The sequence below is a fragment of the Curcuma longa genome, unplaced genomic scaffold (genome assembly GCF_044706935.1).
Source record: "Curcuma longa cultivar G26 ecotype Majalengka, Jawa Barat unplaced genomic scaffold, ITB_CL_G26_1.1 contig_28413, whole genome shotgun sequence".
Classification (NCBI taxonomy): domain Eukaryota; kingdom Viridiplantae; phylum Streptophyta; class Magnoliopsida; order Zingiberales; family Zingiberaceae; genus Curcuma; species Curcuma longa.
In genome coordinates, this window is record NW_027433702.1 from 1 (window position 1) to 14,600 (window position 14,600).

A 14,600-nucleotide genomic window follows, 5' to 3' on the forward strand; every position below is an offset into this window, starting at 1 on the left:
ATATTTCAATCCAAACTAAATGAGTTAACGTCAATGCTTAATTTTTAAATTAATTAATATGTTGTAGTAGATTAAAGAAAAAAAATAAAATATGTATATTTAATTTCAAAAGAATTATTAAAGAACATTTAATATTTCTATTATATATTAATTATTAAAGAAAATATAAAGTCGTTTGCATATATCTAATATAATGCTCTAAGCTAATATAAAGTGTTCAATTTAAACAATTTTGATGTAATTTAAATGGACAAATAAATTAAAGTTCATTTAAATATAATAAATTTCGTAAAATATTATTACTACCACAAAAACAAACTTTTAATTTAGAAGTCTATGATTTATATTAAATTCAAATGCTAGCATTAATTATTTGTTAATTAATCATGAATTGCTAAAGATTAAACTTAATAAATGAAATACAATAATATTGATAATTACTCATTCTGAAATATTTTAGAATATCTAAAAATTTGAATGCACAAATAATACAATATAATGATAAATAAAATATATTTTACATCTACTCATTTTAATATTAGTTTTCATAACCATTAATTTAAATCTTCTCTCTTCAATAAATGCTACATAATAAAATTATTATTTTGTCTTTCCCGCGAAACGCACATGGATTTTGCTTGTGTAGGCATAATTAAACTTGAGTCAGACCTCTCCTAGAAAACAACTAAAACTTTTACTATTGCAACTATTTAAAACTTTATCAGTTCTTATAAATTATATTTCAACTACTTTAAAATGAATAAACAAAAAAAATGATTGGCTCTTATTAATTAGGCTTCAACTACTTTGATATGAATAAATGCTTTTTTTTTCTTTTTCTTCTTTAGATTTTAATATCTGCCTTATCTTGTGTGTTCTGATAAGTAGGAAAATATATATTTTTAATACGTTTTTATTTGGTGGTATACATTTCATTTGGAATTTGGAGTAGAAATTTGAATTGAATTCTTAATTTCTCGAATTAAATTCAGATCCAACTAACTGGAAAAAGATCGTCTGCTATCATTCAATATATATGAATTATACTGCACTGTTATGAAATTGGTGGTTGATATCACTTGGGAACAAAAAAAACATTTCCTATTGTTTCGTCGATTCATCCAAACAAAAAATCAACGCCTATCTATCAATTGAAGAATTAATTGACTAATTATTTAAAATTATCATGATCATATACTAAACAATTAGTTATTTTATTTCTATATTAATTAGATAAATAATCCATAGATATAGAAATAAAATATAAATAATAATATATATAATATCTATCATATAATAAAAATAAAAAAAAATATAAGAAACTGGAAACATAAACATCTCATAATGTCTCTTAGTGTGCATATTCATTTTTAAAAACTAAATATTAACTTTAAAAAGCTGAAAATATCTAAATATAACATGGACAATTATATAAACAACTGTTGCATTCTATCCCCTCACAATCCACCGTATTAATAATTAGTACGCACCGTTTTGATTTTTTTATGAAAGAATATTTAATTTTACTATTCAACCATATATAATTATCCAAATACCTTCCAATATTAATTTATATTATTATCTTATGTCTAAACTATAAATTTTAATTTCTAAATCTGTTGACACGCGTTATAGTAGTTATAAAACCACAATTGTTACCTGAGCATGTCAAAAATAGCATTTATAACAGTTACGATTTCATAACTGCTACAATGTATACTTAAACTGTTTAAAAATATTACATTGTATCAGTTACAAAACAACATGAATGTTAGGTAAGCAAGTGGAATCCGCGTTGTAGCGACTACATATTCATAGCAATTATAATAGTTGTAACAACGATTTCATAACTGTTACAATGTAATAAGTATATAAAGTTGAATTTATAATATAACAACTATGAAATCGTAACTATTACAATGTTAATATTTTTGAATAGGTTAACCTGAATAAATCAAAATTTTCAATAGTGCTTGTTTTTAAAAACCAACACCACAGTGATATAGCTTCAGTTTGGTTCGATTGAAAATTTTAATTTACTTAATTTAACCTGTTCAAAAATATTCATGTTATCACAGTAATAATTTCATAGCTATTACAACATATGCAACTGCTACAACATAAATTTAATTTTGTTCACTTATTATTTACGTTGTAGCAGTTACAAAATCGTAACTCCTATACCTATTGTAATAATTACAATTTCATAATCCTTATAACATATTCGATCAATTTAGAAATTAAATGAGCAATTTAAATAGGAGATAATAATACTGAACGATATAGAATAGTATTAAAGAACATTGGAATAATTATATATGATTAAATAATTAAATAATTTTTTGATAAAAAATTAAAATGAAATATTTTTTTTTATGATTTGAAAATAAATAGACGCCCTTTAGATTTTTTTTTCTTCCATCGATGGGAAGTTTCTTCTGTCAATGAAACAGAGATCACTGACAAACACTTTATATCGTTGCTGATTTCCAACAACACTAAATGGATTTTTTTTTTAAAAAAAAAACTGTCAGCGAAGGCCTAACCTACACTGACATGTATCTTAACCATCCATAAAGCCGCTTTCTCCTACAATGTTCATCAATTCCTTACTAGTCCTGCGATTCAAACTGCAGAATTCCTGTAATTCGACCCCAAGGTGAGATGCCAATATAGTGTTTAATCAAACTGCAGAATTCCTGTTGAGTATCATAGGTAACCAAATCTTTCTTTTACTTGGTATCCACAATTCACCCTTGTTTTCCCTCGATATTCAACTGCTACTTTCCTGGATCACGTTGCAGCTTTGGAGTCGTTGGCGACCTTGCTTCTACTTTAATAATTATCAACTCCTTAACCTTCTTTCTTTGTGAGGTCGTTACTCTGATTCCTCGAGTGTATTGAATCTGTTAGAGGCTGACATGACAAATCCTATTCTTCATATTTCTGGGACTCTTGAAAGCATAAGAATACAAAATATAAATTATCAGCTTGAAGCATAGAGGCACCAGTAAGTGCGTACACATTCCTCAACTTTCAGAGGATGAAATCTGCTTATAGGGTGAGTATAAACTCTAGCCCAAGCTTAAGTACCGTATAGATATTTTATAAGGGTATTAATCATCATTCTAAAAAAAAGACTGACAAGGAGATACTAAATAAAGAAATGTCAACTTCATTTGGCAACTCAGCAATATAAACTATTAACAGCTCCAAAATGAAGCTATTTACAGTAATTGAAAATTTTCTTATTTGCAGCAATTCGGACATGTATAGTTCCTTTTGTTTTCTTATTTTCTGCAAAGAATATGATGTTAAGTGCTAACCATAGATAATAGTCAACAAACATGTTAATTTTTAAATAACCAAGAGGTCAGACAGGTTTGTCCTAAGAATTTTCTTTTATCCAGTACGTAGATAAATCTACAGCATCTCCTTTTGTCTAAAACCTGTTTTAGCTCTTTATTATCCCTTTCTTATCCTTTTTACTCCTCCTTAAAACCTAATCAACTTGTTTATCAGTAAATTTCTATCATAACTAATCTAATGGATTAGATCATGACCTGAATAAATCACGTCATAAGGAAACTGGAGGCCTAACTTGATAACCTCAATCATGTGGCTTAGATACTCAAACTTCCAGTCAATTAACAAAGAAAACTCATATGCATTATGAACCAATGTATTAGTTCACAACTAAAAATATGAGACTAAAGTGGAGTCTGACAATATGTAATTCCAACTTATGGCTTGATAAATTTAGTCAATGCCCTAGTTTAAATTACTTCAGATTCTAATAGGTGGCTCCACTACACAGGTTCAATTCCCATAAATCCTCTTGTTAGTTGGCATTTTTTATTTGTATATTTACAGATTTTGGTATGATTATGTGAATTTTGATAACATACGTGCCAGATGCTGTCTGAGGTTAAGTGGAATTGATTGACTCTTAGATCATTCTAATTTAACAGTAAAGTCGCCTAATTGATCATAGATCTCAAATAGCACAGAAAATAACTATAACCAAAATGAGCATAGTTATCATTGGATAAACATATCTAATTAGATTGTTTACTGACTTGGCACTCTTACATGCACTTGCTAGTAATATTTGCAACAAGGAACGGTTATATGTAAAATTGTGTCACAAAATCCTAGATAGAGAAAACAACAAAAATAAAATAAACTCATAGGAAAGGAAACCAATTACTAGTCTAAAATACTATTTTATTTTGTTTCTAAAGTGCCTAAAATAATGTTTTATTTCCTTTTTACTCATGCTAATTTACTACATTTATCATATTTTTATTCATATCTTAATGTGACTGGCTCTCACGCTATTTTTTTTCTCACTCATTCAAGCAATTATAATTCTCTATTCAGATATTTTTCATCTTTATCGGCAAACAACTAACTGATGTACCATCCATGTGTTATTTTCCTGCAACATCCAGTAGTATCATAGTCTTAGTTTGCTCCTTCGCTGTGCTTCTCTGTCAGTCATCATTTTCCCTTGTTCTTGTACTTGTCGGTTCTCATCCCTTTATTTATCCTCCGTCTGCTCTCCATGAGCATTTTTTGGTTGTCATGTTATTGTGTGACAAGCAGCTTGTGTCACTCGGGTCCTCCTAAAACTTTTGGTCCTTATCTTGCAAATGTTGTTTCCGGACTTTCCTAAATGGGTTCAATTGTAGATTGGCTACCATGGATTCCATTTGAATTACTTATCTTTTACCCATGTAAAATATATATTGAATAACATTAATGAGGTCAAATTCCTGACAATGAAGATTAAATATGATGACAAGTCAGGAGTATTATCATCGCATTAACAAACCTTTCTAAACAAGAGCAACTGAACAATGATGAAAAAAAGCTGAGTCACTTTGAAAGAGACCCCAGCAAGGAAAATAGTGTTTCTGTTTTTTTTTCTTGTTCCTTTTATCAGCATAGAGAGCTCCAGTTATGATGATTATTTTGTCAACTTGTTCTAATTGAAAAACACAGATGTGACATATCAACAGCCTGAACTTAAACTCTTCTCTTTGAAAGACAACACAGATGTTGTTCTAATGGAAAGACAACACAATTACAATGTTTATCTTTTTTGGGGGTTTTGTTCTTCCTTTCTCACCCTTATACCCACCCACTTCCATCTCCATTCTTATTTTGTTGGTTCAATTCTCTTTTATTGTTCTTAAGATTACAACGTTTTCACATCTTTCACAACGCTACCTCTTTCCATTTCAAACCTATTAAACCTATGGTGATGTTCCATGTACTTTTATCCTAGAAATCATTCTACTGTAGTCAAAAACTTCATTGGCATAATCAGTTCGCCTATAATTGTTGCATCAAAAACCAAAAACACACACACACAAAAAGGGGAAAAAAAAAAGAGTAGCAAACAACAGCAATGTGACAGTTTTTCAGTTTCAAAGGGATATAAAAAAAATCAGGAGAACATATCAAATGGTAGATACCATGGAACAATATTATTTGTTCAAGGCTAATAGCTTTTTCACAAATGAAAATTGGCACATGTTGTCTTGCAACTAGTATGTAAAAACCTGCGGTATTTGACATGTAACTGGAAACAAAGAATTAATGTGCAAACTTACATGAAATCTACACATAGTGCGTGCTAGAGTCATCTCCATTCTTCCCATTGTCTCCAACCAATGTTTCAGGTGACTCTTGTTGCTCTTGTTGCTGTGGCTGCATCACTTGATGTTGCATTCCCCCAATTCCACCATCAGCACCACCTGCTCCTCCTCCAAGGAATTGGCAAATAATCCTCACCAAGATGGCAATCATTTGCATCTGAGCTTGAAAAGCATCGGCTTGCATTTGCATAGCCTGTTTCTCGTGCTCCATCTGCATCACCAGGATCCTTTCTCTCCACTCCATATCCTCTACTTCCCTCCTCTCCTCCCTTAGCCTCCTCTTTCTCCATTGCAGTCTCCTTCCCTCCTCGTCGTCCATCTCCCTCTGGTGCACAAATGCCCTTTTTTGCAGCGCCCTCTCCAGATACTCCTCCTCTCTCACCGATTCTTTTTCGCGCCTCCTTTCCTCCCTCCTCATTGCAATCTCACCAAGCTCTACCATCTTGGAACTCAAAAATTCCACCTTTTTCCTACGGAAGTGGCTAGGATCTTTGCTTCGCAATCCTAACCCTAATTCCTCTGATTCTTCCCCTTGGTCTACAGTTGTTGCAATTCCCCTTTCGTCTTTCTCCATCAATTCTTGGTCGGAGTAAGAGAAGTCATCCAACAACTGGACCCCATCGTCCTCCTCAACGTCATCATATCCATCGTCTTCTTCGTTTATGCTATCATCGTCGAAGCGATTCTCGTCGAGAGCAGGGCTTTCGAGGGAGGGGCGGTGGATGGGGTCGTGATGGTCGCCAAAGACCTGCTTGTAGAGGATAAAGTTGGGCCATAGGTGGAGGGCGTGCTCGTAGTGGAGGTTGGCGGGGAGGGAGTGGATCTTGCGCTTGACGTGGAGGAACTGGTGGCGCATGTTGTGGATCTTGACGGAGATGTCGCGCCAGGACCAGAGGAAGGGGAAGGCGTTGGGGTCTCGGAGGTTGTGGGCGGCGTTCACCCGGTCGGCGATCGGCTGGAACTTCTTCTCCCGCGTGCGGAGCCGAGCGACGAGGAGGGCGCCCCGGGACGAGGGAGCCGACGGCGATAGAAGGGCCGCGTACTCCCGGATAAGCGTCGCCTCTTCCTCCGCCCTCCACTTCTTCCGCTTCATCACCGGCGGGCAGCGACTGCTTCCAAAAGATCGACCGCCGGACCGGGAGAGAACACTACTGGCGACGTCGGTTACCGGTTTGGCGTAGGGAAAGAAAACAAAAAAAAATACCGGCAGGTGTACGCACCAATGACGCTGGACTGACTATTGAGTAACCACTCAAAGTCTTCTCTCTCTCTCTCTCTTTACATAATTTTATTAAATATTTAAATAAATATTAATTTACTTTAAAAATTATCTTAACCCTTTTATAATATTTCTTTTTACTAATTTAACAATTCTTTTATTTTTTTAAATACTTAAAAATATTGTTAAAATAATATTAATATTTAATTTACATAGTCGTCACTTCAACACTTTAGCCACTTAATTGTTCCAAAAATACTATATAAATAATGCATACAATTCTTAGTTTAAATGAATAAATACTGAAAATATTAATACGCATATTCTTATACAACAGTACAGATCGACAATAGTCGAATGGTTATGACTAAAAAGAATAATCGCATAATAAAATTAAACCTAGTTATTGTTGTATTTAAAATTAATAGAATATTATAGTTAATAATTAACAACAAGTGTATTGATTATACACCATGCACAGTGTTTAATTACCTAAAACCATTCTCCATTCGAACTGCTTTCCCCTGCAGTTCGATGCAGAGCTCAAGGTTTTGACTGATGGAGGTGAATCCTTCAAAACGAAGCGTAGAACTAGGAACGGAGACAAGATTGGATCGAGAAGGCGAAGCTGCTGCATGGCACTGCAGCGAGGGCACGTCATATGGAACCATGTTACTCCTATTCCAGAGGCAAGGAAGGGACGTTCATGGTTTGAGGATGAAGTTTTCTTGGGATAAGAGAGGACAGAGAGCAGGGCATGGCTTATTCTGACTCTCACCTTGTGATAACACTCATGGCAGCCAGGAAAACTCACATTATTTTCCTCCTGAATTCACTGGAATTAGTAGGTTAAGATAATTAGGGCAAAAACAGATAGTTAAAAAAGAGAACTATGGGACAAGGCAATGGTGCCATCTTTTTTTTTTCTCTAAATTAAAAAAAGCTATAACTGGGGAATCAGCCACATGCATGCCAGTTCCTGGATTAATTAGCACATGATGGCTCATGGCTCATGGTTCAGAGCAGAGCACGTGAAGCTCCTAATTGTTGTTTCTTTGAGCTGTGAGTCCAAACAGACAGAACTTACCTGGCTTTGAATATACCAGTCGCCAGAATAAGCTCAATTTCTAAAGTGAATTCCCAAAGTTTCTTCTTCCTCATTCTCAAAATGTTCTTTCATAGGTCTGAATGTACTTTGCCATGTAATTGAGTTGGTCTGAGCTGGTCTTTTATGGTCCACCTTACTCAAAACCAGGATGAAGTCCCTTTACTGTGCATTCTATCTAAAGATCTAATGAAGGAGAGCTTCTAAATCATGGCATAAATTTATCTAGATCTACCTGGATCGTAAAGTATAGATCTGTTAAAATTCTCCTCAGTATCAGATGTTACCGTTTTGTGTAGTTAGATACAACATATCTCACCTTATCCTCTGTTTTATTTTCAAGCCATGTGACTAGTGCAGTGTCCAACATATCTTCAAACATTATAGAACCCTGCCTTAACTTTGTTAAGATTTTGATCAGTAGCTTTTGATGCCTTGTGCTCTTGATCAGGTAGCACATTAATTACTGTTAAAGAATTCCCATGTGGTCTGTTCAGTTATTGTCAGAGATTTGGGCATTTTTTGTACATGATAAACCAAGATATTAAAAATGTGATGCTTTAAGCTTAAGTATATCACTGGCACACCAAGAACACAGTACTTTTGCATATAATGAGGCCAGACTCATGCACCTTGTGCAGCTGCTGCTTTAACAGTTTTACTTAGTGAGTTTGTGAGATAAATAATTATAGTCACAGATTCCTTGCTCTATGCTGTTCTTGTTTAGATTAAGTGGCACTTGGGATACAGAAACACAGAGCCAAGAATGACTCATGTTTTCTGGACAAGCATTAAAAGTCGACCCCTCTCCTGACCATTTGCTCCAAATAATTCACTGATCTATCTTCTCTTTGCCTTGCTCCTCTCTCTCTATCTCTCTCCTCATCTTCTTCTCTTTGCAGTCTCGGCAATCAAAATGCAGTCTCTGCTTCCATATTTCTTGCTTCTGTGTGTTTTTTCTCAGCTAGCTGCAGCTCTCAAGGATGGTAAGATTTCAAAACTCAGCTTCTTCTTTCTTCTTTCTTCTTTCTTCTTTCTTCTTTCTTCTTTCTTTTCCTTTCAATTTTCTTTGGGGGTAAATTACGCAAGTGTTGAGTGAAAGGTCCTGAGTTTCTAGCATGGAGACGTTGCTATTCTTTGCCCTGTCTTTACTGAACTGTTTCACTCCATAGTGTTCTTGAAATCAGATTGAAAATACTATTGACAGAATCAGACTGCTTCGATTAGATTTAGTTTAAAATGGTGATAATGACTGAAGCTTTCTACTGTCAGATTCTGCTTCATTTATTCTATTAAAATTACCACAATTTTCATAGGAGAATCCTAATTTTGCCCTCCTTTTTTTCTAAAGAACACACACAGTTTAAGAATTCTCAAAACATGGTCACCTTCTCCCACAAAACAGGGAATCTTCTCCTTTTTTTATTCATACATCTCTACTTCATCAATTAAGGCTAGATTTAAGTTCCTGATTATTCAGATCTGGTCAAAATTTATGATTTAGAAATAGTTTAGTTGGCCATATTATCTCTAAATCATCAACTAGGATTAGATCTGTGTTCCTGATAATTTAGATCCGGTCATAGTTTAAGATTTAGAAGTGTTTTAGTTCGTGATAATTCACATTTGATCATAATTTAAGATTTAAGTGTTATAGTTTAAAAAAAAATAGAGACTCAAAATCGTTGATGGACTAAAACAACTTCAAATATAAATTAAGACAATATATGCATTTGTATGAGCGCAAAATTTATCATTTGAAGTTAGAGAGGACCATGAAATTTACATACTTATTTTTATATTTTATCATTTTTTACAATTAAAATAGTAAATTTTCATTGTGAATTTATCAAAAACTAAATAGATTCAAATATATTTTTCTAAAATTTATTTTAACCTTATATCTTAAGTGTTTTTTTTAATCAACCTGCCATAGTAGTTTTACTCATGTCATCATCTTGTCTACACTTTCTTCAAAAGGTTGTCAAATGCTCACCTAAATAAAGGATGAACTAATAATGCTTATAAAAGTACAAGGACAAAATGATAATGATAAACTATACAATTAAATGATAATAACTAAATTTTAGTGGATATTTTAAAACCCAATTAAAGCATGAGAGATAAAGTTAAAAACTTTATTATTATTATTATCCAAAATTGTCAATGATTTTGTTCTCTAGTTCATCAGCTACTATCTTGAGTCATCAGTATCTGTTTGGCTTACTTCTAATGAACAGAATGAAGAGACTTTTCTCGTACAAAATCCAAATGAAGAATCCAAAACATATAAAGGATCTCTAACGAACTATGAAATTTACTTGTTAAAATTGAATGATTTGACTTTATTGAAAAAAAAAAACAATCTTTTTAAGGTAAAACTGTTAATCGCGTGCAGGATTGCTGCCGAATGGGAACTTCGAGCAGGGGCCGCGGCGATCGGCGCTGCGGGGCACGCAGGTGATCGGGCACGAAGCGATCCCGCAATGGCAGACGGCGGGCTTCGTGGAGTACATCCAGTGGGGGCAGAAGCAGGGGGACATGCTGCTGGTGGTGCCGGAGGGCTCCTTCGCCGTCCGCCTCGGCAACGACGCCTCCATCAAGCAGCAGGTCCGCCTCACCGAGGGCGTCCGCTACTCCCTCACCTTCAGCGCCGCCCGCACCTGTGCCCAGGAGGAGCGTCTCAACGTCTCTGCCTCCCCCGAGTTCGGCGTTCTCCCCATGCAGACCATGTACAGCAGCAACGGCTGGGACTCCTACTCCTGGGCCTTCCTCGCTAAGTCCGCCGCCGTCGACCTCGTCATCCACAACCCCGGCGTCTCCGAGGACCCCGCCTGCGGCCCCCTCATCGACTCCGTCGCCATTCGCCAGCTCTTCCCGCCCCGCAGAACCAACAGTAAGCCTTAATTACTTTACTAAACTCGAGCTGTTTGTCCGATCTAATGCCTCCGCTGCCGGCAGCGAACCTGTTTAAGAACGGGGACTTCGAGGAAGGACCCTACATCATCCCCAACACGACGTGGGGCGTCCTCGTGCCGCCGCAGATCGAGGACGACCACTCGCCGCTGCCGGGGTGGATGGTGGAGTCGCTCAAGGCCGTGCGTTACATCGACGCGGAGCACTTCGCGGTGCCGCGCGGGCAGCGCGCGGTGGAGCTGCTGGCGGGGAAGGAGTCGGCCATCGCGCAGGTGGTGCGCACGGTGCCCGGCCGCCGCTACGCGCTCTCCTTCGCGGTGGGCGACGCCGGCAACGCCTGCGCAGGGTCGCTGATGGTGGAGGCCTTCGCGGGGGAGCACACGGTGAAGGTGGCGTACGAGTCGAAGGGGAAGGGCGGGTGGAAGCGCGCGGTGCTGCGGTTCGCGGCCGCCAAGCCGCGCACACGCGTCGTCTTCTGGAGCTCCAACTACGTCACGCGGAGCGACGACCTCAGCTCCCTCTGTGGGCCCGTCGTTGACGACGTGGCGCTCGTCAGCATCCGCAACCCGAACCGGGCGTGAGCACCGCACCGCACCGCACCGCTATTAATCACGTGCCGTCCCGGTTGCGTCGAGACGGTGCGGGTCACGTGAGCTAAACTATTATCAGATATTTATTGTGCTTTGCTAGATTTTTATTTTCGCTCTAAATATTATCAATGTATGAGATTTTAGATCTTTTCACTTTTTCACTGTATTCTGTTCTCTGTGCAATATTTCCGTTGCAATAAAATCATATAAAGTCTTCATCGTGTTCGTGGATTAACTTTGAAGCCACAATATAAACATGTTTAAAATTTCCTAAACTCTCTTATATTATTGCTCTAATGTAAAAGACAATCAGGTCGTCTGAAATTAATGGGCTCACAGTGGCATGCATGCAGACTTTTGCCTGAGGCAGCAACCGGAATAAAAGGCAGTGCTTTTTGTTTGGGCGGCCCAACTTTTTGAAGGCTTGTGGTCCTCCTCCAGCCACTCCTCTCTACTTGTCTTCTTGCGCCAGAAAACAAATTCTCATCTCCCCCTCAATTTCTGCAACATCCTTTCTTACTCCATTCCATTCCATTGCCTCCTGTGCAAAGTTAAAGCAGCTGCCATTCCCCTGCCTTTTGTGCTTAGAACAACCGCAAGTATCAACGAGAAGGCAACAAAAGATAGTGGACAATCGAAACGAGCCAAGAAATTAAACGCGTGTATCTCGCATGCCTTCTTACTTTACCATTCTCAAAACTCCACCGCTGTATAACCAACAAGAATAAAAGTTTTAAAAAGCATTGATGGCTGAAACAGGTAAGTGATCCATTTCATTTTCCTTTACAGACGTGAGGTTTCTTGAATGCAAAGTATTATAGATTGGGTAGAAAAGATCTGCACCAGTAGAGTAGGCACTTTCTGATGCCAAGATACAGTTATGTGATAGCTCAATAGGACTGATGGGATCAGTGTCATCGTAAGTGGTCCATATCGGGTACGGATAGGCCCCCCTAAATAAAGATAACTGCTGAATTCACAGCACATTCTGTAGATTGCAGCGATATGCATATGATTAATGGCAGGACAATGATCAACTCCTTTCAGTTTCATGAACAACTTTCTGCAAGGGAGTTTGACAAGCCTTGAAGTGAGACTGTATGAGTGAAGCTGCCCTGCCTTTGGTGAAAGTACATGGACCAACAACTGGTCAAGGACCACCAGGTAGTAGGTAGGTGCCAAATCCTGGACTGATTCTCTATATAAACATCGCGTTCGGCAGGCACGTTAAAGAATGCATATGAAACCCATTTCCCCCTCGAGTAATGCAGTGACAGATAGGGACTTGGCCATCTATGATTGGACAAAGATTTGCTGGATCTCAGATAGGTTTCTGTTCGATAAGCTAACACAGTAATAGGTTTTTCGTGCTGCATATGAATTGCTTTAAGCATAGTGTTCTCGGGTCTCTTCTCTCGTAGTCCAATTTGGACTTATGAGATAAGAGTTGGAGTTGCATTTATAGCAGTCGGCCACAGGATTAAGACATCGCACCAGATGATTGTCTAAACAAATCAGTAATGTCAGTTGTCATTTCCAATTTGATTAAGCTACAGAGAGCCATTAAAATATGTCATTCCTGAATCAAACTTTAGTGATATCATGGTTGTTTTTATAATGTCTAGTTTCTTTAGCAGTTTCAACAACTTCAGCTAGAAGGTTGAGCTGTCAAACTACTACGAACAAGCTTAATGGCTGAAACAAGTCACTGCCATGGATATTCTATTGCTGGAATTGAAACTGTAATCGACTTCATCGCTACTTTACTGGAGCTGATGAATGCAAAATAAGTGTGAATTATCTGTATGTTCAAGATGGAAGACTTTTAGAGGATTGAAAGCGTCACGGCCAACAACCAGGTAGACCTGGCTGGTGGTATTTGAAGAAAGAGGAAGTCTTAGCAACAGCTGATAGTTTTGGCAATCCAGATGAGGCCAAAAGAGCTGAGCTTCTCGGTGGATCAGAGGTAGCAACTCCAGGAGCTGTCCACCTTAATAAATATTCACATCGTCAACGAAATCCCATCAGTGATCTCCAGCAAATAAGCAAGGACCAGTCCAAGAGTTGGCAAGGAAGAACAGAAATGGGATTGTGTTCTTGGGGGATGAGGAGGTCGTTCCGGAGGACCCCAACCCGGCGCTTGGGGGTTGTGAGTTGTGACCACCTGGGAGCACGACGTCCCACGCTGTCTCGGTCACATTTTGACAACATGGCGAAGTGGGCGAGAAGTGGGGCCGTACAGTTGTCCCTCTCCGGTTTCCAATGCTGCTGGGGTCCACGCCTTGGTTCGGCCGTTGCAACGGCTGGGGCTCACTCACTGCATCGCCCCTCGAAGACCGACGACGGTGGCCCTCCAACGTCATGCTTTCAGAAACTTGCAGTGCAATCAGTTTCATCTGCTCCAACTAGACAGAGTCGTTGCCTTATAATATCCTTCAGAGGTCCCTTCTCCTTTCTGGAGTGAAGGATCAAGGCAAGCTTTCATCTTACTTCTCAAACTTCCCACGAGTTTTGGGATCTGAAACGAGGAGTCTGACCACAATTAAGTAGTCCAGAGGAGGCTCCATCAGCAAGCTTAACAAAACTGCTGGCTGCATGCCATTAATTTAATGTTGCTTGTGGATTCTGATATGTACTTGGACAACGCTTTGGCCATTTTTTATATACAAAGGTTACACTCGATGCCTGTAAATGCACCTTAATGACACTACAAAGCTCATATCTGTGGCTTCTAGGAAGCTGAGAAGTCGAATGGCGTGCTGATTTCTCAGAAACTTCTTTTCTATTCCAGAATTCATATATATTAACTCTGGAGAATATACATCAATTCCAAAATTTGTCAGCTTTGGACGTACAGGTAGGTAAGGGCTGAGCCAGGTGACATGATTAAACATATATGATCTCCTGTTACATCTCGGGAATACTGAGGATTTCTAAAAAGCTTGGGGCATGGCGGACTTGGACAACTCCAGTCTCCACTTGGCACTGCCCTTTCCGATCGAGCACTCAAAGAACACGGACTGATCGACTGACTTTTAAGAAGACGCTGAGGAGAGGAGGAAGAAAAATAAAGGTAAATCCAGATGTTGGCAGTAAAAAGAGCT

At 38.0% G+C, this 14,600-nt stretch overlaps 2 protein-coding genes across 2 annotated transcripts; one reads left to right on the forward strand and one right to left on the reverse strand.

Annotated features, from left to right (window-relative positions):
- Positions 1–5,464: 5,464 nt before the first annotated feature.
- LOC141819239 (uncharacterized) lies at positions 5,465–6,852 on the reverse strand. The gene has a single exon (XM_074706580.1). The coding sequence runs from the start codon at positions 6,757–6,759 to the stop codon at positions 5,629–5,631; it is 1,131 nt and encodes a 376-aa protein (XP_074562681.1). The 5' UTR covers positions 6,760–6,852; the 3' UTR covers positions 5,465–5,628.
- Positions 6,853–8,906: 2,054 nt separating this feature from the next.
- On the forward strand, positions 8,907–11,605 carry LOC141819238 (BIIDXI-like protein At5g11420). Its single transcript, XM_074706579.1, has 3 exons — positions 8,907–8,976; positions 10,389–10,886; positions 10,952–11,605. Exons 1-3 carry the CDS (start codon positions 8,907–8,909, stop codon positions 11,485–11,487), a joined length of 1,104 nt encoding a protein of 367 aa, XP_074562680.1. The 3' UTR covers positions 11,488–11,605.
- Positions 11,606–14,600: the final 2,995 nt, after the last annotated feature.

What these genes read in the sequence shown, in the direction of transcription:
- LOC141819238 (XM_074706579.1), top strand. Translation starts at nt 8,907, where the DNA reads ATGCAGTCTCTGCTTCCATATTTCTTGCTTCTGTGTGTTTTTTCTCAG. An exon ending in AGCTGCAGCTCTCAAGGATG is followed by an intron (nt 8,977 to 10,388) that starts GTAAGATTTCAA and finishes AATCGCGTGCAG; the next exon opens with GATTGCTGCCGAATGGGAAC. An exon ending in CCCGCCCCGCAGAACCAACA is followed by an intron (nt 10,887 to 10,951) that starts GTAAGCCTTAAT and finishes CGCTGCCGGCAG; the next exon opens with CGAACCTGTTTAAGAACGGG.
- LOC141819239 (XM_074706580.1), bottom strand. Translation starts at nt 6,759, where the DNA reads ATGAAGCGGAAGAAGTGGAGGGCGGAGGAAGAGGCGACGCTTATCCGG.